Source organism: Alligator mississippiensis, chromosome 8 (genome assembly GCF_030867095.1).
Source record: "Alligator mississippiensis isolate rAllMis1 chromosome 8, rAllMis1, whole genome shotgun sequence".
In the NCBI taxonomy this organism is placed as follows: domain Eukaryota; kingdom Metazoa; phylum Chordata; order Crocodylia; family Alligatoridae; genus Alligator; species Alligator mississippiensis.
The window spans coordinates 22,854,075-22,879,142 of NC_081831.1; the positions used below are offsets into that span (position 1 = coordinate 22,854,075).

Here is a 25,068-nt window from a genome sequence, read left to right on the forward strand (position 1 = left end):
GGCGACGGGACGCGACGGGCCCGGAAGTGGTGGGGCTGTGACGGGGCAGGGCCGGGCTTGGGTGGGGTTAGGGAGCACGGGCCCCTGTGATGGCCTGGGACCGTGACCGGGGGTAGACGAGGTTCCAGGGAGCTCCTGGGGCGCGGCGGAGCTCCTGCGCTGGGTCAGGGCCTCCACTTACGGCCGAAGTCCCAGTGGCCCCTCGTGGGCTAATGCAGGGGGCTGGGGTCAGTCACTTGACGGGGTTCCCTGGGCTCTAATGTCCAGAGCTGCCTGCAGCATCTGCTGGGGCCCTTGAGCCATGGAGCTGGTGCCTACTGATGACCCCCCTGGCTCAGACAATGACTCAGACACTGAGGCCAGGCCTGACCCAGAAGCACAGGCCCGCGAGTACATTGCCCGGGTGCTGGAGGCCCCCCTGGCACCCCACCCAGCTCCCCCTGACGTAGGGAGCAAGGTCTGGGCACCTGCCCTCCCCCCACCAGAGCTGAAGAAGTCTCCAGGCGGGGCTGAGGCGGTGGAGGGGGGACTGCTGGGGCTGCCCCTGGAGCTCATCCTGGAGATTTGCTCGTACCTGGAGCCGCGTTTCGTGCTGGAGGTGCTACCCCGTGTGTGCCGGGTTCTGCTGGGTGTCGTGCGGGACACAGTTACCTGGCGCATCCGCGTGCAGAAGAGGGTCTGTGCCAGCTACCCTGTGGTGGAAGGTAGGGCCCAGACGCTTGGGTTCTGTCCCTGCCCCCACTGCTGCTGGCTCTTTGAGACTGCAGAGTTGGTCCCCTATCCCCTTTTCCAGTCTTCTAGCCTGGTTAGTGGTTAGAGTGGGGGTGGGCTGGAGCCCAGGTACCTGGGTTTCCTCTCCAGCTTTCAGAGGAGTGTGGTGGGTTGGGACCCAGGATGCCTGGATTCTGTCACCTCTAGGATAGAAAGGTGGGCTAGTGGGTTACAACAGGGTGCTGGGAGCCAGGACTCTGGGGTTCTGTGAGGCTTGTCTGGTGGATTAGAGCAAGAAACACCCTCCCTATGGAGCTGAGATTAGAAAAGTGTCTGGTGGATTAGAGCTGAGACACCTGGGTTCTATTCCCAGCAATGGAAGGGGAGGGAAATCTGGGTGGTTGGATCAGCAGGGTCTGGGAGCTTAACAGCCCTAGCGTGAGACTGGTCTGGCTCGCATAGAGGACCCCAATTGCTTCTGCGCTCCCTCTGGCCTGCAGAGGATGACTTTGACTGGCCGGCAGCCTGTGTGGAGCTCGAAGAGCACCTACAGCACTGGGGGGGAAGCGGACACTGCACCCAGCACTTCTCCCTTGCTGATGGCCACTTCGCCTCTGTTGACTCTGTGCTGCTGCTGCAGGTGATACTGGGGCTAGGACACCTGGGTTCTCTTCTCTGACTCTTGCCTGCTGGGAGTGATGGGGGTTGGCTGGGATCCCGGACTCCTGGATTCTCTTCTCTGACTGACTCCTGGCTGGTGGCTGAGGAGCCACAGGAAGCTCTTTACAGGCCTTAGTGTCTCCAAAGCCCTCTTCCCACTCCAGCCTCCACTCCCCTCACAGAGGAGAGGAAAGAACCCAGGCATCTGGGTTCCCACCCCCCACCCTACCTTAACCTCTTGAGCCCCTCTACTCTTCTCTCAGAACTACAGAATGGATCCCAAGTATCTGCCCCTGCACCCCCACCCCACTCCAACCCCCACAGCCCCCACTCCCCCTCTCAGATCAGGGGCTTGAATCCAGGTGTCTGGGCTCCCAGCGCCGCTCTGGCCTTGCCCTAGTCACCCCCCTCCCCTTCCAGGGCGGAGAGCTCTGTGTCTCAGGTTCCCGTGACCGCAATGTGAAGCTGTGGGACCTGCGGGAGCTGGGCCGGGCACCTGACAAGGTGCTGCTGAAGGCACTGGGCACTGAGCGCAACGGGACACACAAGGTGGGCAACCCCCTCCTCCCCTGCCTGAGCCTGGCTCCACGCTGCTGCCTCAGTTTCCACTAGAGGTGGCAGTCACCCTCCCTCTCCCTACAGGGCTGGGTGTGGTCTCTGGCTGCCCAGGACCACAAGGTCTGCTCAGGCTCCTGGGACAGCACTGTAAAGCTGTGGGACATAGAGGCCGATGGGCAGCAGTTTGGGGAGATCAGGTACTGGGGAGAGCTTGGGGGGTGCACACGACTTTATGGGTCGTGGCTGCACCCCCACATAATGCCCATTCACTTGCAGGGGCAAGGCAGCGGTGTTGTGTCTCTCCTACCTGCCTGACATCCTGGTCACTGGCACCTATGACAAGAAGGTGACAGTGTATGACCCCCGAGGTCAGTGCCATGCCCTCCCCCCCAGTTGTAAAATGGGTCCCATCACTGAAGCTGCCCTAGTTGGGACCTCTTTGTAGGAGCCAACTTCTCCTTCGGCTGGAGGGAAGCAGTCAGGACTCCTGGGTTCTGTCTCCAGCTTCCATGAAAGGGATGGGGTTTTAGAGTGGCTGGGGGCTGTAGGGGCCCAGACACCTGGGTTCTCTGGGCATGACAGCTGGCTTATATTTACAGCTGGTTCCTCTCTACAGCTGGGTCAGGAATTGGGAGCCTGTCTCTCCTAAAGTCAAGGGAGTGCCCTCAAATTTGGGGGGGGGAGTCAGAGCTTGACAGGCCATGGTGAATGTTGAGATCCCCCCCTGTGTGGGGGTTCTGGGGGCAGATAATCCACTCCCCACACACACACATCTCTGATCAGGTGCTGGGGGTCCTGAGGCTAACGCTGTTCCTCCTACTCCCGCCCCAACCCCCACCCCGTAGCCGCCCAGGCCCTGGTGAAGAGTCGCAGGCTGCACTCGAGTGCTGTCCTGTCGCTGGCAGCTGATGACCGCTTCATCCTGTCAGGCAGTGAGGACCGGACCCTTGTGGTCTTTGACCGCCGTGCTGCTGCTGTCTTACAGCGACTCCAGGTAAGGCCCAGATACCTGGCCCCTGGCGGGGAGGGGCACCTGCTGCTGAGGGGGCGGGAGTTCACAGATGCTTCCTGGTTGGTGGGAAAGGAACCTAATGAGCAGGGGCCCCTGACCCAGCTGGTGGGTGGGGGTGGGGGAGGGGGCCAGGACTCCTGGGTTTCATCTCCAGCTCTGTAGGTGAATTTAAAACAGTGGGATGTGGGCCAGGACTCCCCAAGATATGGGAGAAAGGTGTCATCAGGGCTGAGAAGGGGCTTGGAGCCTGGACACCTGGATTCTATCCCAGCATTGGGAGGCTAGTGGGGGTGGATGGTGAGCAGAGGGTGGCTGGGGAGCCAGGTCTCCTGTGTTCTGTTACTGTCACTGATGTATCATGTGGATGTGGCTAGTAGGGCTGTGTGAAACGTCAGCATCCGTTTCGATCAGCATTTTGACATTCTGACAGAAGAGTGTTCCATTTTGAATTTTGTTTCTATTTGAATAGTTCTGCTGTTTCAACTCTTGTTTTGACATTTTGCCCATAGGATAAAATGGGGAAGGTCGAAATAGCCTTTAACTTTATCACTTCTGGCTGGATTTGCGTGAAACTTGCAGGAATGGTAGCCCTTTCTAAGGGCATGAAACCTGCCATGTTTCAAGGAGATGGATGCAAGGGGTTTGGGGAAGCTGCACCCCAAAGTCTTGAAAGCAATACTTGTCACGTGCACATGTTAAGACACAGCGGGGTCAAAACTGCAGGCATGCTAGCCCCTGCGAAGGCCACGAAGCCTGCCAAGTTTCAAAGAGATAGGTGCAAGGGTTTGGGGGAAACTGTACCTGAAGCTGTGTACAAGCAAAACTCATGACAGGGGTGATACTGTGTGTTAAGGTGCAGCAGGGTGAAAGCTGCAGGGATGGTAGCCCCTGCTGAGGCCATAAAGCCTGCAAGCTTTCAAAGAGATAGGTGCAGGGGGCTTCTGGGGGCCCTGCACCCCTAGCTGCTGACAGGCAAAACTCGTGACATAGGTGCTTGTGCAACTGCTGCCTCTCATCAGGCAGCAGGACTGAAGATCCCCCATCACTTGCCACCACAGACCTGGGGGTAATAATCAACCACAGTATGAACATAAACCAGCAGTGCGATGCTGTAGCTAGCAGGGCCAACAGTACCCTAGTATGCATCAATTGATGCCTCTTCAGCAAAACCATTGCAAAGAAGTGATTCTCTTGCTCTACTTGGCATTGGTGAGACTGCAGCTAGACTACTGCATCCAGTTCTGGGCTCCGCACTTTAAAAAGGACGTGGTAAAGCTTGAGAGAGTCCAGACACCCATATAATCAGAGACTTGCATGGCAAGCCATATGAGGAAAGGCTGAGGGACCTGGGACTCTTCAGCCTGAAAAAGAGAAGGCTGAGAGGGGTCTTGGTAGTAGCTTACCACTACATCAGAAGTGTACATCAAGGACTCAGTGAACAACTATTCACCAGGGAACCCTTGGGGAAAACTTGGAGTAATGGTCACAAACTCCTGGAAGATCGTTTCAGGCTCAACATTAGGAAAAACTACTTCACAACTAGGGTGTCCAGACTGTGGAATAAACTCCCTCCAGAGGTGATACGATCACCTACCCTGGAAATGTTCAAGAGGAGACTAGACGGTCACCTGACCCCCAGTTGTCTTTCCTGCTTGGTGCAGGGGGGCTGGATCTGATGATCTTCCAAGGTCCTTTCCGGCCTTACAATCTATGAATCTATGAGTGGCTGGAGCCTAAGTCTTAGGAGATATGGCTTTGAAACAGTTCTCCCAGAACCAACCCCCCCTGCACCTATCTCCTTGACAGCTGGCAGGCTTTGTGGCTGCAGCAGGGCCTAGCAGCCAGGCCTGCAGTAGTGTCGTGTGTGTCGCCACCCCCCTCCCATGCCCCAAGACCAACACAGTTGCACAAACACCCATGACACAAGTTTTGTCTGTCTGCAGCTAGACGTGCAGGGCCCCAGAACCCCTGCACCTATTTCCCTGGCAGCTGGCAGGCTTCGTGGCTGCAGCAGGGGCTAGCAGGCCTGCAGCTTTCAACCTGCTGTGCCTTAACACACACAGCATCATCCATGTCATGAGTTTTGCTTGTCCACAGCTTGAGGTACAGTTTCCCCCAAACCCCTGCACCTATCTCCTTGAAACTTGGCAGGCTTTGTGGCCTCTGCAGGGGCTAGCATGCCTGCAGTTTTGACCTTGCTGTGGCTTAACACACACAAGTGACATGAGTTTTGGTTTTAAGACTTTGGGGTGCAGTTTCCCTGAACCCCCTGTGCCTATCTCCTTGAAACTTGGCAAGCTTCATGCCCTCAGAAGGGGTTACCATTCCTATAAGTTCCATCCAAATCAGGCCAGAAATGACGAAGTTATAGGCTATTTCAACCTTCCCCATTATAGCCTATGGGCGAAACATTTCAACTTGCCTCGTTTGGTTTTGAGGCCGTTTCGATTATATCTGTTCTGTTTCAATTTGCTGTTTTGACCTTGAAACAAAACTGGTGGCGAAATTTCACACAGCCCTAGTGGCTGGGTCCCTCCAACTTTTCCTATCCTCTCGCCTGCAGCTGGACTCCTACCTGCTCTCAATGTCCTACCAGGGACCACAGCTCTGGGCAGGTGACAACCAGGGGCTGCTCTATGTCTTTGAGAACCAGGGAGGCAGTTTCCAACACATCCGGGTGAGTGGCTGTGGGGAGGGTGAGGAAGGGAATCCTACTCTGTGGGGATGGATTCTGCCCCTCTTCCCCCCCCAGCCATGGTCTTGCCCCGGCTGGTTTAAAACCAGGGACACTACTGCTCTCCCCCCTGTAGGTGGTAGGGGGGGAAGGGGATTTATGTCAGTTTCATTGTCAAATTTACTTCCTTGACAACCCCCCCCACTGGAGGCTCTGGGCTCCCTGTGTTTGGAGTTGGAGGGGTGCTGGTGCGAGGGGGGCAGGAGGGTTGGAGTGTCTAGTGCAGGGTCATCCCTAGGGGGTGTGAATCGGGGCAACCACCCTGGGCCCTGCGCTTTGGGGAGCCTCGTGCTTTGGGGGGCCCTGTAGAGCCAGGTGAAGTGGAGTGGCGTGGCAACTCCACAATGCCATTGGCTTCACGTCCAGCTGCTGGGCAGCCCTCCCTGCCGAATCTGCCGCCAGCTTCCTTGCGTCCGGGGGCTGGGCCCCACACCCTGTTCAGATTGTCTCTGGTCTAGTGGTTGGGAGCTGGGGACCAGGGGGCCACATGTTCAAATCTGTGTGCTGCTTGGTGACTTCTGCTCCCATGGGCAGTGCAGATAAGAGCCCTGCCCCCTCCCCCCCCCCCCCCCCCGCCCCTGCCCCCCACATGACATGTTTGGTAGCAAGAAACCTGGGTGTTTTGATTGTGGAAACCAGTTTCTGCAGCACACAGGTTTCCACGGTGACTGGGAGGGAATCTGAGACCCTCCCCCCCACGGCCAGTCAGTGTTCCCCAGACGGGTGCAGGTATCCCAAGGTGGGGCACAAACCTGTGAAGGGAAGGAAGAGGCCTGGGCGGTGGGGCAGGGAGCCAGTAGGGCCATGGGAGCCCAAAAGCAAGGGCCAGGGTTGTCTTGAGGCTTATGCCCCCTCGTCACATTCCCCGCAGTACTTCAGCGTGGGCCACCGCTCCCAGATCACCGGAGTGCGGTACTCCCGGGGCACTTTGTATACAACCTCCACCGACAAGACCCTGCGGGTGAGTGCAGTGTGGCTGCTCCAGCTCTGCAACTGGCTGCATGCGCCTCTGCGTCTTGGTTTCTCCCCAGGGGTGCAGGGCTGTGGGGGGCCCTGTTCCATCTGCAGCTGACCATGAGGTAGGGGGCACAGAAGTCTCAGGCTGGGGGCGGGGACAGGGTGTCTGCAGGTCACAGACACCCTGGGTTCTGTGAGTTTGTGTTCATGTGAGTTTGCCAGTGGAGACAGGGCCCTGGGGCTCAAGCCTTGGAGCAGTGCCTGCCCCCCGCTCCAGGGCCCAGCTCCTACCCAGTCAACCAGGCAGTGAGGGGCTCCCCTGCCTCCCCCTGCTGGATAAACCTGTGGGCACTCTGTTATTCCAGATCCACATCCCAACAGATCCTCCACAAACAATCTGCTCCCAGACACACAACAATGTGCTCAATGAGGTAAGTCTGTCTGTCCCTCTATCCTCCATGCCTGGCTTCTGCCACTAGCCTTGTTCCCTCACCAGGGGGTTCCCCATCACCTTGGGCTTCCTTGAGGACAGCTAGCCTGGGGACATGGGCCACCATGCCCACACCCCCCCCCCCCCCCCCCCGCCCCAACAACTCACCCACTCTGTCTTGCTCTCCCTCCCACAGATCAGCGTCGAGGGCAACATGGTGGTAGCTGCCTCAGGGGGCCTGTCGGTGGAGGTCTGGCGCCTTGGAGGAGCCTGACCTACCATGGAGCTGAAACTGGGACCTGCCCCATGCTGCTTTGGTTGTCAGGGCTGCTGGGTTGGACAAGGCAGGGCAGGCCAGAATGGACATCGCTGCCAGGAGCTGGGGGGTTTAAGAGAATTCATCACACAGGCACCCCCTATTCCCCCCCCCTTCCTCTACCCAGACCCCAAAAACCAGTTGGGGGGCTTTGGGCTGAGTTCTGCCAGGGCCCTCATTAAAAACTCCTGCCAAGCCGTGTTCACTACCTTTATTTTCACTCCAAGCCTGGACATAAGTGCCCAGACCCTACCAGGGTCCTGAGGAAGGAGTGAGGAGGACTGCAAGGGCCCCTCAGAGGATGGTACAGGGCTTCCTGTCCTTGAAGGGGTTGGCGGAGGCTGGTGAGCAGTGGGTCATGCTGGGCCTGCTCCTGGCAGCACAGCAGCAGGTCCCTGGCTGCCTCAGATATCTGTAGCGGGAAAACAGGAGCTGTGAACCAGAGGTGGGGGAGGGCTGAGAGCCTGGACACCTGGGATCTCTCTCTATTATAGGGGACATTAGAGGCACTGGTGTTGCTGCTCCTTCCTCCTTAAAACCCAGGAGTCTGGCCTCTTACCACAACCTTCCCCCCCCACACCCCTGTGCCATTAATCCTCCTCCCTTGGTGAAGAGGACATTGCTGCAGCAGCCTAGTTTGGGGTGGGCATAAATCTTGGCTCGCCCCCCCCCCCAGTGGCCCTTGCTCTCCACTAAATCAATTGCCTGCAACTAGAAGCCTTTTGCCTCTGTTCCTGCCTCTGCAGGGGATCCCCACAAAAGAGGCCTTTACTCCCAGTAGGCACCTTTGATCTCTGGGTAAGGTTCCCCCTATCCACCTAGCCATGTGACAAGTTTGTTAAGTCTCAGTCTGCCTTTTAGCTGTGGGGGGGAGCAGGCACTCCTCCATAAGAATCAGTGGTTCCAGGTACTGTGTCAGAGCTGAGGACTCAGGAATCCAGGGAGGGGGCAACATGTCACCTTCATCTTCTCCAGTCTGGCTACTGTGTGCAGCTGCTGCACTGTCTGTGGGCCTTGCCTGACCTGGCCACAGTCCCTTGCCTCCCCTGGCATCTGTGGGCAGAGGGGGCTTGACGTAAGAACAGTCTGGGGCTTCTACCTCCCTCCAATTCTGTCCAAAACAGCCTGCCCCCCCAACTCTATTCAGCCATGGCCCAGGGGAGATCCCAGATAGTGGGGCCCTGCCACTGAAATGTGGCTACCTCGGGTGGGGCACAGCAGAGGCAGGCATGTGCCCCCTTTTATGCTTTTGTCAGTCAGGGGGTGGCAGGAGCACACAAGCACTTGGCAAGCTCCCATCTTGCAGCCCCAGGTTCACTGGGGAGGCTAAAGCACAGGATGGTCTGTGTTGGGGCTGGAACCGCGGGGGTCCTTGCTTCCAGGCCAATAGCGCTAGACCTGACTCCCTTCCCAGAGCCTGGGGAGAACTCAGGAGTCTCAGGTCCCCCTCAGGCTGGCTCTGAAGAGACCCACACTGCCTCCCTGTAAGGAGTGACCTAGAAACCTCTACTCGGAGACGATAAGAAGAGGAGAATGCTATGTGAAAAATGCCCATCTGCAATGATAAGGAGGAGACAGTCTTGGATAAAGGGGGCTTGAAAACAAAAGAAGAAACAGAGTACTGGGTTAAAGGGCTCATTAAAATACTAAAAATCACACCCCTAGGTGGGGAAAAAGTATGCTAATGAAACACACATGTATGTAAATGAGATACATGGCTAAAACACAGGTATAGAGACATGCTCAGTAAAGAACTTCTTGCGTCACTCACTTATAACCAATCTTCGTTTGATGATTGGTTATAAGTTATAAGCACGCTTGCGAAGGCTTGAAAACTCCTGTATAAAAGATGCTTAGAAATAGTGATCTGGTGTGCTTGTTACGTGAATTATTCCGCTTGCACCTTTTATTGCTCGCAATAAACCTTCTTTGTACTTTCACCCCTGGTATCTTTATTGGCCTTTGCATACTGGGCACGATCCCAGACTTGAGCTGGGGCACAACAGTTTTTGGCGACCCAGATGGGACTGCCATAGATAAGGCTTTGCCCAGACTAACTGACGACCAGACGACCGCTCCTCCAGAACGAATGTCAGGCGCACCCCGGGATCTCTTTTCCTGGTAAGACTTTTGCTTCAGGGGGAGCTGGATTGCTGAGGCGGCAGTAGCCTAACGGTGCAACGCCATAGAGTGAAAGTACCAGTAACAGGCACTTGGGTGAGAGGGTAGAAAGGGCATAAGGCCTACCGTCAGTATGCCTACCTGGGATTATCTCTGTATATATTCTGTCTGGCCCGAGTCCAAGACCAGTGATTTTTCCCCTGTGAGGATGAGGACTAAGAACAGATCCCTGGATCCCAGGTAAGTCGGACGGTCAGAACTGGGATGGCAGCCCTGAGTTGGGTACCGTTAACAGTAAGGTTAGGGAATGTACCCCCCTCTCTTGTGTATTGGGACATTGGGCAGAGTTTGGTGGGGATCCTATGACTAAGAAGAAAGCTAAATTCTTCTGTGAAACTGCGTGGCCACGCTATAAGCTAGATGATCAAGAACATTGGCCTCCGGAGGGAAGTGTTAATTATAATACCATCTTACAATTGATTTTGTTCTGCTGGCAGAATGGTAAATGGGAGGAATTGATGTATGCGCAAGCGTTTATGTCTCTCTGTAGGGATAGAAAGGTTGTGGATAAATGTGGATTGGGGGAGGGGGTTGGGATCTGTGAGATGGCAGTGGCTCGACCAACTGCAAATCCTGTCCTGGAATGTCCGGAGCCAGAGGTTCCACTCCCTTTGCCACCTCCACCTTATTCTCCTCCTCTTCCCCCTCCTCCTCCTCATTTGTCTGATTCCTCGTTGGCATCCGCTCTTCCTCCTTCCCCCCCTGAGGCGGAGGTTGAGAACACTCCCCGACCCAGGGATCTGGAACAGCACCGACCATGGCCATCAGGTGCTTGGCAATCTCCAGAACCCCCGACTTCTCCGGATATAACCCCGGGAGGTGGGTGGAGAGTACAGTTAGGAGCAGACTCCGGGGTTAAGGGAAAACATCACAGGGAATCTGATCCTGGCCGTGGGAAGGAAAATGGGGTATTTCCCCTAAGAGAACAAGTGGTACCCGGGCCACTCGAAGATGATGGTGAGCCAACCTACCGTTGAATCTTTGTGCACGTTCCTTTCACTACCTCAGATTTGTATAACTGGCGGAACAATACCCCCAGCTTGAGAGAGGATCCTGAAAAGGTACGAAACCTTTTTGAAACGATTTTCAAAACCCATAACCCAACTTGGGCAGATGTTCAGTCTCTTTTAGATGTCCTGTTGACACCAGAGGAAAGGAGGATGGTAGTAAACAAAGCCCGTGAGTACGTGGAAAAGGAAATTACCGCAGGGCGCCTACATGGAAATAAGGACAATCATGTCCCCACCCAGGAGCCAGATTGAAACCCAGACCAAGATATGACTTCCATCTGCGCCTATCGAGAATATATCCTCTGAGGATTGAGAAGTGCTGTAAAAAAACCTCAGAATCTCAGTAAGGTGTATGAGGTTCGACAGGAGACGAATGAGACCCCGAGTGCCTTCTTGGAAAGAATCCACTACTTTCAGACAATACACCCACGAGGACCCGGAGGATGCATCAAACGCTCGCATGGTAAATATGATCTTCATAGGTCAGAGTGCACTGGACATTAGGAAGAAATTGCAGAAGACAGACGGAGCAGCAGGTATGCCTATTTCCCAACTAGTAGACATTGCTTACAAAGTATTTACTAACCGAGAAAGTGTTCAGGAAAAAAAACAGGACAAGAAAGAGGAGAGAAAGACGAAAATGCAGGCAGCCCTAGTGGTGGCTGCAATCACAGGAAAACCCAGAAATTAGGGATCCCGGAGACAGCCTCAGAGGCGGGGTCCATTAGAGAAAGATCAGTGTGCCTATTGCAAACAAAAGGGACACTGGAAGCGGGAATGCCCGAATCGGAAAGTAGGTGAAGGTGAAAAGAAAAGAGAGGAGAGCAGTGGACTACTGTTTGCTTTTGGAGGGGATTCAGATTGAAGGGGACCGGAGGCTTGGGAGAGAAAAAGATAACCCAGATCCCGGTGTCCCCTGACGAGCCTCTGGTTAAAATGCAACTAGGGGACAGAGAAGAATTGGTAGAATTTCTTGTCGATACAGGTGCTACTCATTCCGTCTTAACTCAAAAACTGAAACCTTTAAGTAAAAAGACTGTGCCGGTGGTAGGGGTCACAGGGAAGGCAGTAACACGGCCCTTCCTACAGCCAGTGGCCTGCAATCTTGGGCAGGCCGAAGTCACCCATCAATTCTTGTATATGCCAGACTGCCCCGTTCCCCTTTTAGGGAGAGACCTCCTCTGTAAACTGCAAGCTATGTTGTCATTTCAGGATGGGCAAATGTTCCTAACGGTGCCTCCTGAAAAGGGGTGGCACCTGCAGGCCTGCCTTCTCGGCCTTCTCCGAGAGGAAAGTACACTGGATATTCCTCAACCCCTGCTCGATGCTGTTGTTCCATGGGTATGGGCAGGTCACCGACCCGGGAAGGCTAAAAATGCTGACCCTGTAAAGATTCAACTTTTGCCAGGGGACCAGCCTCCGTGCGTGAAACAATATCCAATGTGGATGGAAGCCAGGAAAGGACTGAAGCCATTAGTTGAACGGTTCCTGGAGTATGGCCTTCTCCGTGAATGCACATCAGCTTTTAACACACCCATCTTGCCCGTGAAGAAGCCTAAGAGTGACGAATATCGTTTTGTTCAAGACCTGAGAGCTGTAAATAAAGTGGTCGTGAGTATACACCCGGTTGTCCCCAACCCATACACCCTGCTGTCTGCCTTGAACCCAGCTCATAACTGGTTCACGGTTATTGATTTAAAAGATGCTTTCTTCTGTATGCCGGTAGAGAGGCAATCTCAGGAAATATTTGCATTTGAATGGGAAGACCCAGATACTAGCATTAAGACTCAGTTTTGCTGGACTGTCTTACCCCAAGGGTTTAAAAACAGCCCAACCCTATTCGGCACTGCATTAAGCAAGGATTTACGTAGGCTAAAACTGCCACTGTCCTGTGCCCTTCTGCAATATGTGGATGACTTGCTTTTAACAGCCACCACTGAAGCAAGCTGCCTGGAGGGAACAATCTGCCTCCTTAATTTTCTGGGACAAGAAGGATACCGGGTGTCCAAAAGTAAGATGCAACCAATGTCCCAGAAGGTAACATATTTGGGATTTGAACTACACCCTGGTCAGAGAGCCCTGTTGCCTGAAAGAAAAGAAGCTATATGCCGGCTAGCAACCCCAAAAACAAAGAAGCAACTACGGGGCTTCTTAGGTACAGTAAGTTTTTGCAGGATTTGGATTCCAAATTTTGGGGTTATTGCAAAACCTCTGTATGGAGCTACACAAGGTGATGAAAAGGTGTTCGAATGGACTGAAGAGTGTGAGCAAGCATTCTGCCAGTTAAAGCAGGCTCTTATTGAAGCACCTGCCTTAGAACTACCCGACATGAGTAAGCCTTTTTCCCTTTTGGTGCATGACCAAAGGGGGTGGCCGTTGGAGTATTAACACAAAAATTAGGTAGCTGGCAGCGACCGGTGGCATATTTTTCTAAGCAATTAGACCTTATGTCATCCGGATGGCCTGCTTGTCTCCGGGCCATTGCTGCCACCTGTCTGCTAATACAAGAAGCTGAAAAGTTAACCCTAGGCCATGAAATGACTGTATATGTGCCTCACGCAGTGCTTACAGTCCTGGAGCAGAAAGGAGGGAACTAGTTAACTCCGGGACGAATGGCTCGATATCAGGCCATCCTCCTCAATAAGCCTGAAATAAAATTGGCCATTTCTCGCACTGTAAATCCAGCAACACTGTTGCCACCTATGGCTGACACACCGGATCTTGTACATGATTGCCTGCAAACATTGGAAGCTGTTTACTCCTCAAGACCAAACCTGAGAGACCGACCCCTTGACAATGCTGAACTGGAATTCTACATGGATGGCAGCTCGAGTATGGAGAATGGAATTCGAAAATCCGGATACGCTATCGTGACTACACAGAATGTGATAGAAGCAGGACCTTTAAACCCATCTGTTTCAGCTCAAAAGGCTGAACTCACTGCTATGACTCAGGCTTTGCAATTGGCAGCCAACAAAACTGTCAATATTTATACTGATTCTAAATATGTTTTCCTTGTTTTACATGCTTACGGAGCGCTGTGGAAAGAGCAGGGTCTACTTGATGCTAAAGGAGCAAGCATTAAGCATAGCAAGCAAATAAAAGCTCTCCTCAAGGCAGTCTGAGAACCGAAGGAGGTAGCAGTAATGCATTGTAAGGCACATCAGAAAGGGAACGACCCTTCCACAAAAGGTAATCAATTTCCTGACGCTATGGCAAAGAGAGCAGCTAAAAGACCTCAGACAGACTTGCTGCCCGAAGTAAGTAATCTGTTACCTCTCTTCCCAGACCTATACCAGCCTGTGACACCACAGTATGGGGAAAAAGACAAACAATTAATAAAAGAGTTTCAAGCAAAGAAGGGGGAGCACAGGTGGCTAGTAGCAAAGGATGGCCACATTATCATCCCAGCTGCCTGGGTTCATGTGGTAGTAAAGAGCGCTCATCATGACACCCACTACGGACCCAGGGCCCTGGTAAGATGGATCAGTCACTATGTAACTGGAGTAGGATTAAAAGAGGCTGCCAAGAAGGTATCAGAGACATGTGAGGTCTGCCAGAGAAATAACCCAAAAGGAGGGAAAAAAGAAACTCCAGGACATCAGAGAATAGGCAATGGGCCAGGAGAAGAATGGCAGGTGGATTTTACCGAGTTGCCCCGGCAACAAGGGATGAGATATCTCCTTGTCTTTGTGGACACTTTCTCTAATTGGGTTGAGTGCTTCCCATGTCGGACTGCCTAAGCCTGAGAGGTGGTCAAGGCGCTCCTACGAGAAATCATACCTCGCTTCAGACTTCCAAAAGGAATAGGGTCAGACAATGGCCCACATTTCATTGCACAAGTTACTCAGAAGGTTTCTGAGTTCCTGAGAATCAGCTGGCATTTACACACCCCTTGGAGACCCCAGTCCAGTGGAAAGGTGGAACGTATGAATCAGACCTTAAAAAGACACCTTGCAAAGATTTGCCAAGAAGCTCGACTCAAATGGCCAGAGGCCCTACCCTTGGCCCTGTTATGAGTAAGGGTCGCACCACATTCTAAATTGGGATTAAGTCCGTTTGAGATAATGTATGGTAAGCCTTACCCTCTGAGTCTGCCCATGGGTACTGAACAACAGTTACATGTTTTAGGAGAGGGAATGATTAGAGAATATGTATGGTCCTTGGTTTCTGTTTTGTCTTCCATCCACCAGCAGGTACGGGACGTGCTGCAGTCACAGGATTAATCTCCTGCCCCGGAAAACCGACTATTACCTGGGAGTTACGCCCTTGTGAAAGACTGGAATGAGGAACCACTTCGAGCCAGATGGAAGGGCCCATATAGGGTACTCTTGACGACCCCGACGGCAGCAAAGCTCGAGGGAATCAAGACTTGGATACATTCCAGTCGCCTAAAGCTGGTGGCTGGACCAGAACAAGAAGGAACCCCTGCAGACTCCGGGACTGGAGGCAGAGAACCGTGGAAGGTGGAGCCAATAAGAGACTTAAAATTCCTATTCAGAAGAAAGGAACTTTAAATAATTTGTCATTTTTTGATCAAGTTTTACAGCCCTTATCATGAAATTGGTCAAGGTTTTATTGTGGGGCGTCCTGATCTGTCCACTCCTTCTCATAAGAGGGGAAAACCTTTTACAACAAAAATTTGACCCTCAGGAAAATGTCTGGATTTATCTGGCCCGGGAAATTTTAAATAGAACAGACTTCTGCTTAGCAGGAGGGATCAATGCTCACCTGGTTTTTACCTCATGTTTAATCGCAGTACCAACCCCTTTGAAAATTTTACAAAATTATACTATGCTGAAAGATATAAATAAGGAAAGTACGTATCAGAATATATATAATTGGGGGACTATTGTAAAAGATAAAAGCAGAAACATGTTTTCCTTACGGGTTCAGGCAACAGCTAATGCTTCCGAATGTTTCCTAATGGTTAATTGTACTGGTAACTCCCTTAAATTGAACCAAGGTAAAAATGTCCTCTGTAATGAGACTGTGCGGGCCGGGAGCGATCCGGGCCCTTTTGTGCACGCGGGCTGTGGCCAGCAGCTTGGGCACACGGGGTCGGAGAAAGCCGGAGGCGAGCTAGAATTAGTCACGGACGCGTAATGGTTGATTCAAAGATTGTTTACTTACACCAAAGGTGGTCGTGGTGTAGGCTGGACAGTTTTCCAGGTACAGCTCCGCTTAAATCCTCGTTAGAGGACTACGACAAATTCGTTCTTTCCCACGGAGTTGTTGAAGCTCCGCGGGTTCGGTAGTTTCTCGTGCAGGAAGGGATACGTCTAGGAATCTATTGGCGATGGGGAGAGGCCAGAGGCTGTTCAGTCCTCTGTTGCCTTTTAAGAAATGCGTTGAGTCCGTAAGGATCCGCAGCGCTTAGAGATCTTCACGCAAGGCGAAGGTTTCTCTCTCACTCTAATTTCTCTCCAACTTGGGCGGAAACCACCCAAGCTCTTTATACGGCTAGCAAGCCAATCGCTAGCCGCCACGTGTGCATATTTTAGAACTGGCCAATAATGTGGCTCGAATTTTCATACAAATGGCGGGAACTCCTTGCACCGAGCATTTCTTAGATGCAAAAAGAAATGCACCATGCAAAGAAAGCTTCAAATTGGCGGGAAATTCTCCGTTGCACCGGGGTTCTCTTCTGCAGCAGAAAACTCCACCGTGCAAAGAAGCTGCAATTTAGCGGGAAAATAATTTAGCAGTGCCGAAGCGCACACAAACAAAAAATCACAACTTTGGGTTGTGACAGAGACCAGTCAAATATCCAATACTTACCTGTTTTTATATCTATCTTCAGGCCTAAGGTAAATCAAATGATTTTACAAACAAAGAAAGCTGATGATACTAGATTTGTGTTAAACCAAATTGAATGGAGCAATTATAATAATAATTAAAAATGCTCCAAAGGGGGGAAATGTAAGGAGGGACCTAGAAACCTCTACTCAGAGATGATAAGAAGAAGAGAATGCTATGTGAAAAATGCCCATCTGCAATGATAAGGAGGAGACAGTCTCGGATAAAGGGGACTTGAAAGCAAAAGAAGAAACAGTTCTGGGTTAAAGGGCTCATTAAAATACTAAAAATCACACCCCTAGGTGGGGAAAAAGTATGCTAATGAAACACACATGTATGTAAATGAGATACATGGCTAAAACACAGGTATAGAGACATGCTCAGTAAAGAACTTCTTGCGTCACTCACTTATAACCAATCTTCGTTTGATGATTGGTTATAAGTTATAAGCACACTTGCGAAGGCTTGAAAACTCCTGTATAAAAGATGCTTAGAAATAGTGATCTGGTGTGCTTGTTACGTGAATTATTCCGCTTGCACCTTTTATTGCTCGCAATAAACCTTCTTTGTACTTTCACCCCTGGTATCTTTATTGGCCTTTGCATACCGGGCATGATCCCAGACTTGAGCTGGGGCTCAACATCTCCACTCGCTTTGGCTCTCAGCTTTAGGCACAGGATCGTGGTGCTCTCTTGGGCGAGCTGCTGCGTCTGCTCAGAAACCCAGGCATCTGCTATAGCCCCTGGCGTCCCGCCCCGCTTAGGTGTTTGATGCTTTTGAAGCCTGCTGCGCCCTGCAACAGGCATGAGATCATGTTGGCACATGCAAATTTGGGGTGGTGGGGAGCGATTCAGGCTTGTTCTATTAAGCTGCACCCACCGGCGGGCGGGTGGAGCAGAGGGGCAAACCATGGTTTGGCATTTGGATGCTGCTTCCCAGACGCCTCCGCTTTCACTGGGGAGGGAACCCAAGCGCCCTGTCTCCCCTCACTGCAGCCGCTGAGCCGCAGTGAAGTTGGCACACGGCTTGGGAAAGCAGACGAGATAACGTTTGAGCCTTCAAGGATTCCGTACTCGCCTTGGGCTCGAAAATGGCGGCGCCCAAGAGTGTACGGCCGCAGGCAGGGCAAGATGGTGGCGCCTCGGCGTATGGCGCCTGGGTGTACGGACGCTCTTCCCTGCGCAGCCCTGCAGGACCCTGTGCGAATGCCGTAGCCGGCTCGGGGAAGATGATGGTACTTACGCATGCTGCACTGCGGAAGGATGGAAAGCCAAAATGGCGTTATCCAGCCGTACGGACACTCCGCACGGCAGCGCACGCGTGACCCCTGCGGGGCTGGTACGGAGCAAAATGGCGGCGCCCAGCTATCCGGCAGTGCCACCTGTACGGGACTGAACCGAGATACGGGCCACGGGTCCGCCGAGGTACTCTGCACTGCCTCTCGGGGGCTGGGGTTGTAGGAGCGCTGGGGGGGGCATGTGAGTGTGGGGGGAGCGCTGGGGGCGAGTAGTTGAGTCTGCAGGGAGCGCTGGGGGTTGGGGCGAGTAGTTGAGTGCTGGGGGGTAATGCAGGGGGCTGGGAGAGGGGGTAGTTGGGGGGGCTGGGGGAAAGGGGGTGCCTGGGGCAGTAGTGCAGGGTGAGGGAGGCTTGAGAGGCTGAGGGTGCTTGAAGGACAGTTCAGGGGCAGTTTGGGGGCTGTGCACCCCTGATCTGTCTCCTTTCCCCAGGCCATGGAGGGGCTGCCAGCAGTGGCACTGACGGCGGTGCTGAAGCCCAGTGAGGCGCTGCCCCCTGAGAGCTTACCTGTGCGTGGCTACGATTTTGACCATGGCCTTGACCACCACGCCCTGCTCCGCTCCTTCCTCACCACAGGCTTCCAAGCCACCAGCTTTGGGCAAGCTGTGCGTGAGATCCACCGCATGGTGAGGGGGCCCCGGATGCCTGGGTTATGGTCCTCAGGTTGGGAAGGCAGAGAGGCCAGGTGAGGGTGGGGGGAAGGGTAGCAATTAGGACCAGCCCCCGGGGCTGGGAGGACAGAGAGGTTGGGGGGTTAGAGACGGCGGTGGAGGGGAGCCAGGAAGCCTGGGTTCTCTTCCAGCTCTGGGAGGGGAGCAGGGGATGCTGGGGGCCAGGATATTGGGTTCTCTTCTCTGCCACTGCTGGTGGCAGGTTACTGGGGGTGCCTCAGTTTCCCTACAGCCAGCTCCTTCTTGGGGCAGGGATGAAGGCAGTTGGGGTAATAGGTTAAGTCCTGTCCCCCAAAAGCCAAGCTGACCGGGGTCTCTTGCGTGTCCAGATCGATGCCAAGCTGGAGCCACTGGGGGAGGTAGCAGACGAGGAGAACCATGCAGACCTGAACCCCTGTCAGCGCCCACCCACGGGCTGCACCATCTTCCTGGGTTACACATCTAACCTCATCAGCTCTGGGATCCGTGAAACCATACGCTACCTGGTGCAGCACAACATGGTATGGCTCTGCATGCCCCTCACCCCAAACAATACAGTCTACCCCCCTTTTTCCACAATATGTGGTACAGCCCAGCGTTCCATTCTCTAAGGCACACTATGTGGTTCCGGCCCAATACCCTTCTTCAGTATAACGTGGCATAGTCTTTCCCAGGGGTCAGTAACCCCGGGCACGTGTGCCAAACATGGCATACAAGGCCATTTTGCTTGGCACACCACTGCCAGCCCAGGCTCTAAGCAGCTGTTGCCAGGCACAGAGCCCAGGCTGCTCCCAGCAGGTGGCTGAGAGGCTGCAAGCCCTGCTGCAAGCAGACTGGGCTCTGTGGGCCGGCTGCAGCTGGAAGGCTGCAACCAGCTGCTCTGGGTTCTGGCATGTCAGCACTCCAGTACCTTCCAAGGTAGATATTGTGTTTTTTTCAGCACTCTGGCCAAAAAACGTTGTCTATCCCTGGTCTATCTGCTCCCCTCCCACAACATGGTGTGGTCCAGCTCTATCCGTTCTTTAGCCTAACGTGGTATAGTCTAGCTCCCCCCACATGACATGACTCAATTCCCTCCTCCCCTGCAGCAGTTCAAGCCATGGCCCAGCCCCCCCATAGAGACAATATGGTATGGCCCAGTTCACTCCCTCCCACCTGCAGTACAGTGTGGTATAGTCCAGTTCCCCTCCCCCAAATTTGATCCCCACCCCCCCAGCTTTGGGAATAACCCCAAAGACTTTAGAGAGGGGTCTCCCCCTATCCCAGCATAGGTGGAGGGGGCAGTGGCAGGGATCCCAGGGATCCTAGGGCTGGGGGCACCAGGGCCTGGGTTGATGGTGTGGGTGGGTGCAGGTGGACGTGCTGGTGACAACGGCAGGGGGCGTGGAGGAGGACCTCATCAAGTGCCTGGCGCCCACCTACATCGGGGACTTCAGCCTGCGTGGGAAAGAGCTTCGACAGAGCGGGATCAACAGGTGGGGGGGGCCTCTGGTAGACGGATGTTCTCCCTACTTCTGGAGAGGGGTGGGGTTTGGGGGGGATGAAGTAGATGTAACCTGGACACCTGGGTCCTCTGGGAGGGGAAGGGGATGGGTCTGGTGGGAGCCCAGATGCCTGGGTTCTCTCCCCAGCTCTGAGGGATGGTGGGATTTAAGGGGCTTAGAGCAGAAGGAACCCAGACACTTGGGTTCTCTTCCTAGGTCAAGGTTGGGGAAGGGATCTGGCGGGTCAGAGCAGGAGGGGAGCGGATGCTCGGGGTCTCTAGCAAGGGAGGGAGGCAGGGAGCTGGGACATGTAGGTTCTCTGGCTGGACAGGGACTGAGCTGTGGCCATGTCCCTGCAGGATTGGGAACCTGCTGGTACCCAATGACAACTACTGCAAGTTTGAGGACTGGCTCATGCCCATCCTGGATCAGATGGTGGCTGAACAAGACACTGAGGTGTGAGGGCAGGGCAAGGACAGCTGGGTTCTCTCTGGGTGAGGAGGGGGACACTGGTAGTAGGAGCAGGATGCCTGGGTGTGGCTTGGGGAGGGGAGTTGTGTGGGCTAGAGCTGGAGGGGGTTGGAAGCCTGGACACCTGGGTTCTCTCAGTGGGTTTTCCTGTCTGAGGACTCCTGGGAACTTTCCCCTCCCCACCAAGTGTCTGAGCCCTGGGGCAGCTGAGCTGGGGGGGCAGCCCCCCTGGTGACAGTGGGTGTGGCCGTCTCCCACAGAGCGTCAAGTGGACGCCATCCAAGATGATCGCGCGGCTCGGCAAGGAGATCAACAACCCTGAGTCGGTCTATTACTGGGCCCAGAAGGTATGGAGGGGCGGCTGGGCTGGTAGGGAGAGCAGGGCAAAGTAGGGGAACATCCCCCACCCTGACAAGCAGCACAGCCCAGCCCTGCCCTGCCCAGCTTTTGGGGGAGATAAGAGCCCAGGGTTAGAGGTTGACCTCTAACTCCCAGGCAGGGTTTGGGTTCAGCCTGGCTGCCAGGACTCCTGGATGTCCTTCCTGGCTTTTCCGTGGAATTGCTCCTTGAGCTGACACTGCGGGGCAAGGGGGTTTCCCCCCTCCAGCCCTGATGCCACCCCTCCCTCACCCCCAGAACAACATCCCGGTGCTGAGCCCGGCACTGACAGATGGCTCACTGGGAGACATGATCTTCTTCCACTCCTACAAGAAGCCAGGGCTGGTGCTGGACATCGTGGAAGGTGAGGCCAGGCCCCACAGGGCTGGGGGGGTAGGGGTGATCCTGCCCCCTATGGCTGCCTCCCCTCCAGCCCCCTGGGATATGGCAACCTTTCCTGGCAGCATCTTGCCTGCTGCAGGGAGCTTGGATGCCTGGGTTCTTCCAGCTCTGGGAGGGGAGTAGGGCTGCCTGGGTTCCCCACGCTGCCTGTCTCCTCTCCTCTCTCTCTCCCCGGACAGACCTACGGCTCATTAATACCCAGGCTATGTTCGCCAAGAAGACGGGGATGATCATTCTGGGTGGGGGCCTGGTCAAACATCACATTGCCAATGCCAACCTCATGGTGAGAAGGAGTGGGGGAGAGAAGGTTCTGTTGCCCATGGTGATGGGGAGGTCACGGGGCCTGTTAGGTTTGGGATGAACCCCCCTCCCCTCCCTGCCTCTGGGGAGGTGACACCCTGCCCTTCCCCCTCCCCCAGCGCAACGGTGCTGACTTCTCGGTCTATGTGAACACGGCGCAGGAGTTTGACGGCTCTGACTCAGGTGCCCGTCCTGATGAAGCTGTCTCTTGGGGCAAGATCCGCACGGATGCCAAGCCAGTCAAGGTGGGTGGGGGGGGCAGCGTAACAGGAGCCTGGGGGGTGGCAGAAGCACAGCACTCACCCCCTGCTTTGCAGGTCTACGCTGACGCCTCCCTGGTCTTCCCGCTGCTGGTGGCAGAGACCTTTGTGCCCAGAGCCAGCACCTTCACTTCTGACAAGCAGCATGACTGAGCCCTGCTAGGACTGGGCCCTGCCCTGCCCAGCTTTTGGGGGGACAGGAGCCCAGAGTTAGAGGCTGACCCCCACCCCAAACTACCAGGCAGTGTTTGGGTTCAGCCTATCTGCTAGGATTCCTGGGTGCCCATCCTGGCTCTGCCCCAAGAGCCCCGTGTGCTGGCACTGCAGAGCAGGGGGATTACCACTTGCCTGCCCTGCCCTCCCCCTGCCCTCTTTTCCCCACATACTCAGGTCTCATAGCTTCCCCTAAGCCTTTTTATTTATATCTTAGGCTAGGCTCCAACCAGCAGCTCAGCACCCCCCACTCCACCTCCAAGTCCCAGAGGTCCAGGCCCCTCATCCCCCCCCAGTGTTTCAAGAGAATACAAATGCAAGGAGGAAGGGGTTAAATCATGGATTCCTGACCCCTTCCCTGTGAAAATGCTCTGGGTGAGGGGAAGGGGGTAGCTCCTTGCATGGCCCCTGGTCTGTACCACCCACCTGGGAGACCCCCAATAAACCAACATGTTCATCTGCTATGTCTGTCCATCCATTAAGGGGGGGTGGAAGCAACCCCCCCCACCTTCAGCCAAACACCTGGTCATCAAGGGCGAAGGCCTCTTCCCTCCAGAGCTGGATGCAGCCCCCAGTGGCTGTGAGCAGGCAGGAGGCAGCCGGGTGGAAAGAGAGTGACTGCACTGTGCCTCGTGCCACAGGCAGGCTCAGTGCCAGGGAGCCCTGCATAGTGGGGTGGGATACAGTGAGGGAGGGAGGCACATGGGTCTGCTACAGCACTTCCCCAGCCCTGGTCCCAGGAGAATCCCTGCCAGGGCTAAGTCTGTACCCAGCCATGCCTACTCCCTCTTACCTCAACTAGGTCCCAGAAACAGACCCTGCCATCCTCCGAGCAGCTGCCCACATGAGTGTCCTGGTCATTCAGGCAACAGTCCAGCTTGCAGGCCTGGTTTTGGTGGCCTGTGTATCTGCAGCAGGGGGAGGGGGGTGTTGTTGGAGTGGGCAGTAGTGGGATTCCTTGCCTATCCCACCCCCTGGACCACATGGGTCACTCACTCTCCCAGCAGCTCTCCTGAGTCCTTGTCCAGCAAGCGCAGAGTAGAGTCGAGGCTTGCAGCCAGGGTGCACTGTCCATCCTTGCTGAAGCAGACGCTGGTCACAGGGCCTGGAGGAAAGTGGCAGGGTAGGGGAGACAAGGTGCTGGAGCCCCACATGCATCTAGTCATGCATCCCCCCCAACTCCTGCATGAATAAGACTAGTGCCCTGTGGGGGGGGCACCCCCATTTCTCTGGACCTGGATTACTCACTTCCAATGTAGTCAGAGTAGAGCTCCCCTGCTCGCAGGTCATAGCGTCGGACGCGGCCATCCACAGAGCTTGGGAGAAAGCAAGGAGGTAGGCAAGTACAGAGTGACCTCCCCACCCCCACTCCCGCACTGCTAGAAGCAAGGGACTCTGCTCTGGCCTACAACAGCCCAGAAAGGACAGGCTGGAGATTGCCCTACAGTAGAACACCCCCCACCTTCGCTTTACCCTGTGAGGATCTCGTGGTCAGAGATGCGAAGGCTGGAGACGCCATCCTTGGCCTCATCCAGCGCCTGGATAGGGTCGGGGTGGCGGGAGCGGCAGTCCCAGCACCGTACAGTCGAGTCTATGGAGCCTATGGAGCAGGGGAAGAGTGGGGCTGGGAGCCTGCATCCAAGACTACAAGGGTGGAAGGATGGCTGGGAACCCTGAACCAGCCCTATGGTGGATCTGCTGGGGGGAGGGGGGCCAGTCTTTTACCTGATAGGATCACAGTGGCTTCTTCATTGAACTGCACACAGTTCACCTTCTGCAGTGGAAAAAACAGGGGAACGGGTTAGAAGCCTGCTCAGCACTACCCCATGCTCCAAGTTTTACCCTCTGACCAGCCTACCCACTGTCCCCCCAAGTCTAGCCCCTGGAGGGCTAACAGAAGACCTCACCCCAGCATGGCCCCGGAACTTGCGAACCACCTGCCCCGTGGCCACATCCCAGAGGATCACGATCTTGTCAGCCCCACAGGAGCACAGCTGGCTGTTGTCAAAGGAGCTGTAGGGAGAACCCAGGAGTCCAGGCTTTGCCCTCTGCTTCCACTTCTCAACCCTCAGCTAGGTGCAACCCAGGTGTTCTGGCTACCAGCCCCCTCCAGTTCTGAACCATCGGCCCTTACTTCACCAGGGGTCCTATTCCCTGTAGAGAACAGCCAAGCCCCCTCCCCTCCTTACCCAGCAGCATCCAGCACTTCGTAGCCGTGGCCGCTGTAGGTTTTCAGGACTGTGCCCTTGTGCGGGTTCCACAGCTTGAGAGACTTGTCGCTGCCGCAGGTGAGGCAATAATTTCCATCCACTGCGGGGAGAGGAAGGTGGGTAAAGGAAAGAAGGTGATGACCACTCAGGGCTGCTGAGCCCCCACCCAGCCCAGGCCATTTGCTGTTCCTCCCCAGCCACCAGCCCTGCGGAGGACAGAGGGAGTACTCACCATTGAACCTCACAGCTCTCACAGCACCCTGCTTGCACTCCAGGTTCTGCACCAGCTTCTTAGGCAGTTCAGGCTTCTCTGGCTTCGGCTCGGGAAAGGCCATGGTAGTGCAGGGCTGCCCCTACCTAGGGGGTTGGGGAGCACTGCAGACCCTTGGCAGGCCCTGGCTTTCTGGGGTGGGGCGTCTTCCTTGGGGCAGAGGGAGTGGTGAGGCTGCCTCAGCAAAAGAGACAGAGCCCCTTCCCTGGACCCAGGGGCTTGGGCTATAAAGGCCTCTATCACTGCCCCAGTCTCTGTAGAAACTCCTGGGCCCTTACAGCCTCATACAGCTTCCCCCAGGGCCTATACACAGACCCTATAGAGCCTCCCCTGGTACCTACAGCTTCCATACAGTCTCCTATGAGTCCTATATAGCTCCTGCACAGATCTTTGTAGTCTCCCCCATCCTGTATACAACCCTTATGGCCTCCATATACCCTACCTCATTCCCTATAGCCGCTATACCACCTTCCTTGGCCCCTGTACAGCTCCTATGGGTTCTATGCAGCCTCCCTTGTCCCCTATAGCCTCTAGACAGACTCCTTTGGGCCCTGCAGTCTCTGTACAGTCCCGTGTAGCCTCTGTAGGGCCTAGACCCCGCTCACCGGCTCCTACCTGGGAGGAAGGAGGGTGGGGTGCGTGGGCCCCAGGTCCCACTCCTATTGCTGTCCCCCCCAGCCTCGCAGGTTCCGGCTCCCTTGGTTCCACCCGGCTCGCAGCGTCTTCCTGCTTCCCCTACCCTTAGGTCGCCTCCTCCTGCCCCGG

General features: G+C 54.9%; 3 protein-coding genes across 12 annotated transcripts; 2 read left to right on the plus strand and 1 right to left on the minus strand.

Annotated features, from left to right (window-relative positions):
* Window positions 1–46: 46 nt before the first annotated feature.
* Window positions 47–16,945, plus strand: FBXW9 (F-box and WD repeat domain containing 9). Of its 4 annotated transcripts, none has more exons than XM_059732287.1 (11): window positions 47–704; window positions 1,212–1,351; window positions 1,792–1,920; window positions 2,014–2,126; window positions 2,206–2,297; window positions 2,775–2,923; window positions 5,505–5,618; window positions 6,547–6,636; window positions 6,998–7,063; window positions 7,259–11,105; window positions 14,763–16,945. In XM_059732287.1, exons 1-10 carry the CDS (start codon window positions 302–304, stop codon window positions 7,334–7,336), a joined length of 1,374 nt encoding a protein of 457 aa, XP_059588270.1. In that variant the 5' UTR covers window positions 47–301; the 3' UTR covers window positions 7,337–11,105; window positions 14,763–16,945. The 4 variants fall into 4 exon arrangements, with proteins under 4 accessions (XP_059588270.1, XP_059588271.1, XP_059588272.1 ...); XM_059732288.1 differs by having other exon boundaries at window positions 14,766–16,945; XM_059732289.1 differs by having other exon boundaries at window positions 7,259–10,620.
* A 560-nt stretch (window positions 16,946–17,505) lies between these two features.
* On the plus strand, window positions 17,506–22,284 carry DHPS (deoxyhypusine synthase). Of its 6 annotated transcripts, none has more exons than XM_059732295.1 (10): window positions 17,506–17,792; window positions 18,096–18,290; window positions 18,665–18,835; window positions 19,668–19,789; window positions 20,158–20,254; window positions 20,530–20,616; window positions 20,906–21,011; window positions 21,229–21,332; window positions 21,469–21,532; window positions 21,667–21,760. In XM_059732295.1, the coding sequence occupies exons 1-10, from the start codon at window positions 17,613–17,615 to the stop codon at window positions 21,675–21,677; spliced, it is 1,137 nt and encodes a 378-aa protein (XP_059588278.1). In that variant the 5' UTR covers window positions 17,506–17,612; the 3' UTR covers window positions 21,678–21,760. The 6 variants fall into 6 exon arrangements, with proteins under 6 accessions (XP_059588278.1, XP_059588279.1, XP_059588277.1 ...); XM_059732296.1 differs by having other exon boundaries at window positions 21,511–21,532; XM_059732294.1 differs by having other exon boundaries at window positions 17,507–17,792; window positions 21,511–21,594; window positions 21,667–22,284.
* WDR83 (WD repeat domain 83) lies at window positions 22,010–25,039 on the minus strand. Of its 2 annotated transcripts, none has more exons than XM_014608514.2 (10): window positions 24,919–25,039; window positions 24,265–24,389; window positions 24,012–24,132; window positions 23,730–23,835; window positions 23,548–23,596; window positions 23,296–23,422; window positions 23,071–23,138; window positions 22,819–22,927; window positions 22,616–22,730; window positions 22,010–22,485 (listed from the first exon to the last, which is right to left on the minus strand). In XM_014608514.2, exons 2-10 carry the CDS (start codon window positions 24,365–24,367, stop codon window positions 22,333–22,335), a joined length of 951 nt encoding a protein of 316 aa, XP_014464000.1. In that variant the 5' UTR covers window positions 24,368–24,389; window positions 24,919–25,039; the 3' UTR covers window positions 22,010–22,332. The 2 variants fall into 2 exon arrangements, with proteins under 2 accessions (XP_014464000.1, XP_014463999.1); XM_014608513.2 differs by having other exon boundaries at window positions 24,265–24,453.
* Window positions 25,040–25,068: the final 29 nt, after the last annotated feature.

Bases quoted from the DNA above. Each gene is read 5' to 3' on its own strand.
- FBXW9 (XM_059732287.1), top strand. From the start codon at position 302: ATGGAGCTGGTGCCTACTGATGACCCCCCTGGCTCAGACAATGACTCA. The intron at 1,921-2,013 runs GTGGGCAACCCC...CTCTCCCTACAG, and splicing joins AGCGCAACGGGACACACAAG to GGCTGGGTGTGGTCTCTGGC. The intron at 2,127-2,205 runs GTACTGGGGAGA...ATTCACTTGCAG, and splicing joins CAGCAGTTTGGGGAGATCAG to GGGCAAGGCAGCGGTGTTGT.
- DHPS (XM_059732292.1), top strand. From the start codon at position 17,613: ATGCTGCACTGCGGAAGGATGGAAAGCCAAAATGGCGTTATCCAGCCG. The intron at 18,836-19,667 runs GTATGGCTCTGC...GGGTGGGTGCAG, and splicing joins ACCTGGTGCAGCACAACATG to GTGGACGTGCTGGTGACAAC. The intron at 21,595-21,666 runs GTGGGTGGGGGG...CCTGCTTTGCAG, and splicing joins CGGATGCCAAGCCAGTCAAG to GTCTACGCTGACGCCTCCCT.
- WDR83 (XM_014608514.2), bottom strand. From the start codon at position 24,367: ATGGCCTTTCCCGAGCCGAAGCCAGAGAAGCCTGAACTGCCTAAGAAG. The intron at 23,836-24,011 runs GTAAGGAGGGGA...TTCTCCCTACAG, and splicing joins GAAGTGCTGGATGCTGCTGG to CTCCTTTGACAACAGCCAGC. The intron at 23,423-23,547 runs GTAAAAGACTGG...CCTGCTCCATAG, and splicing joins AGCCACTGTGATCCTATCAG to GCTCCATAGACTCGACTGTA.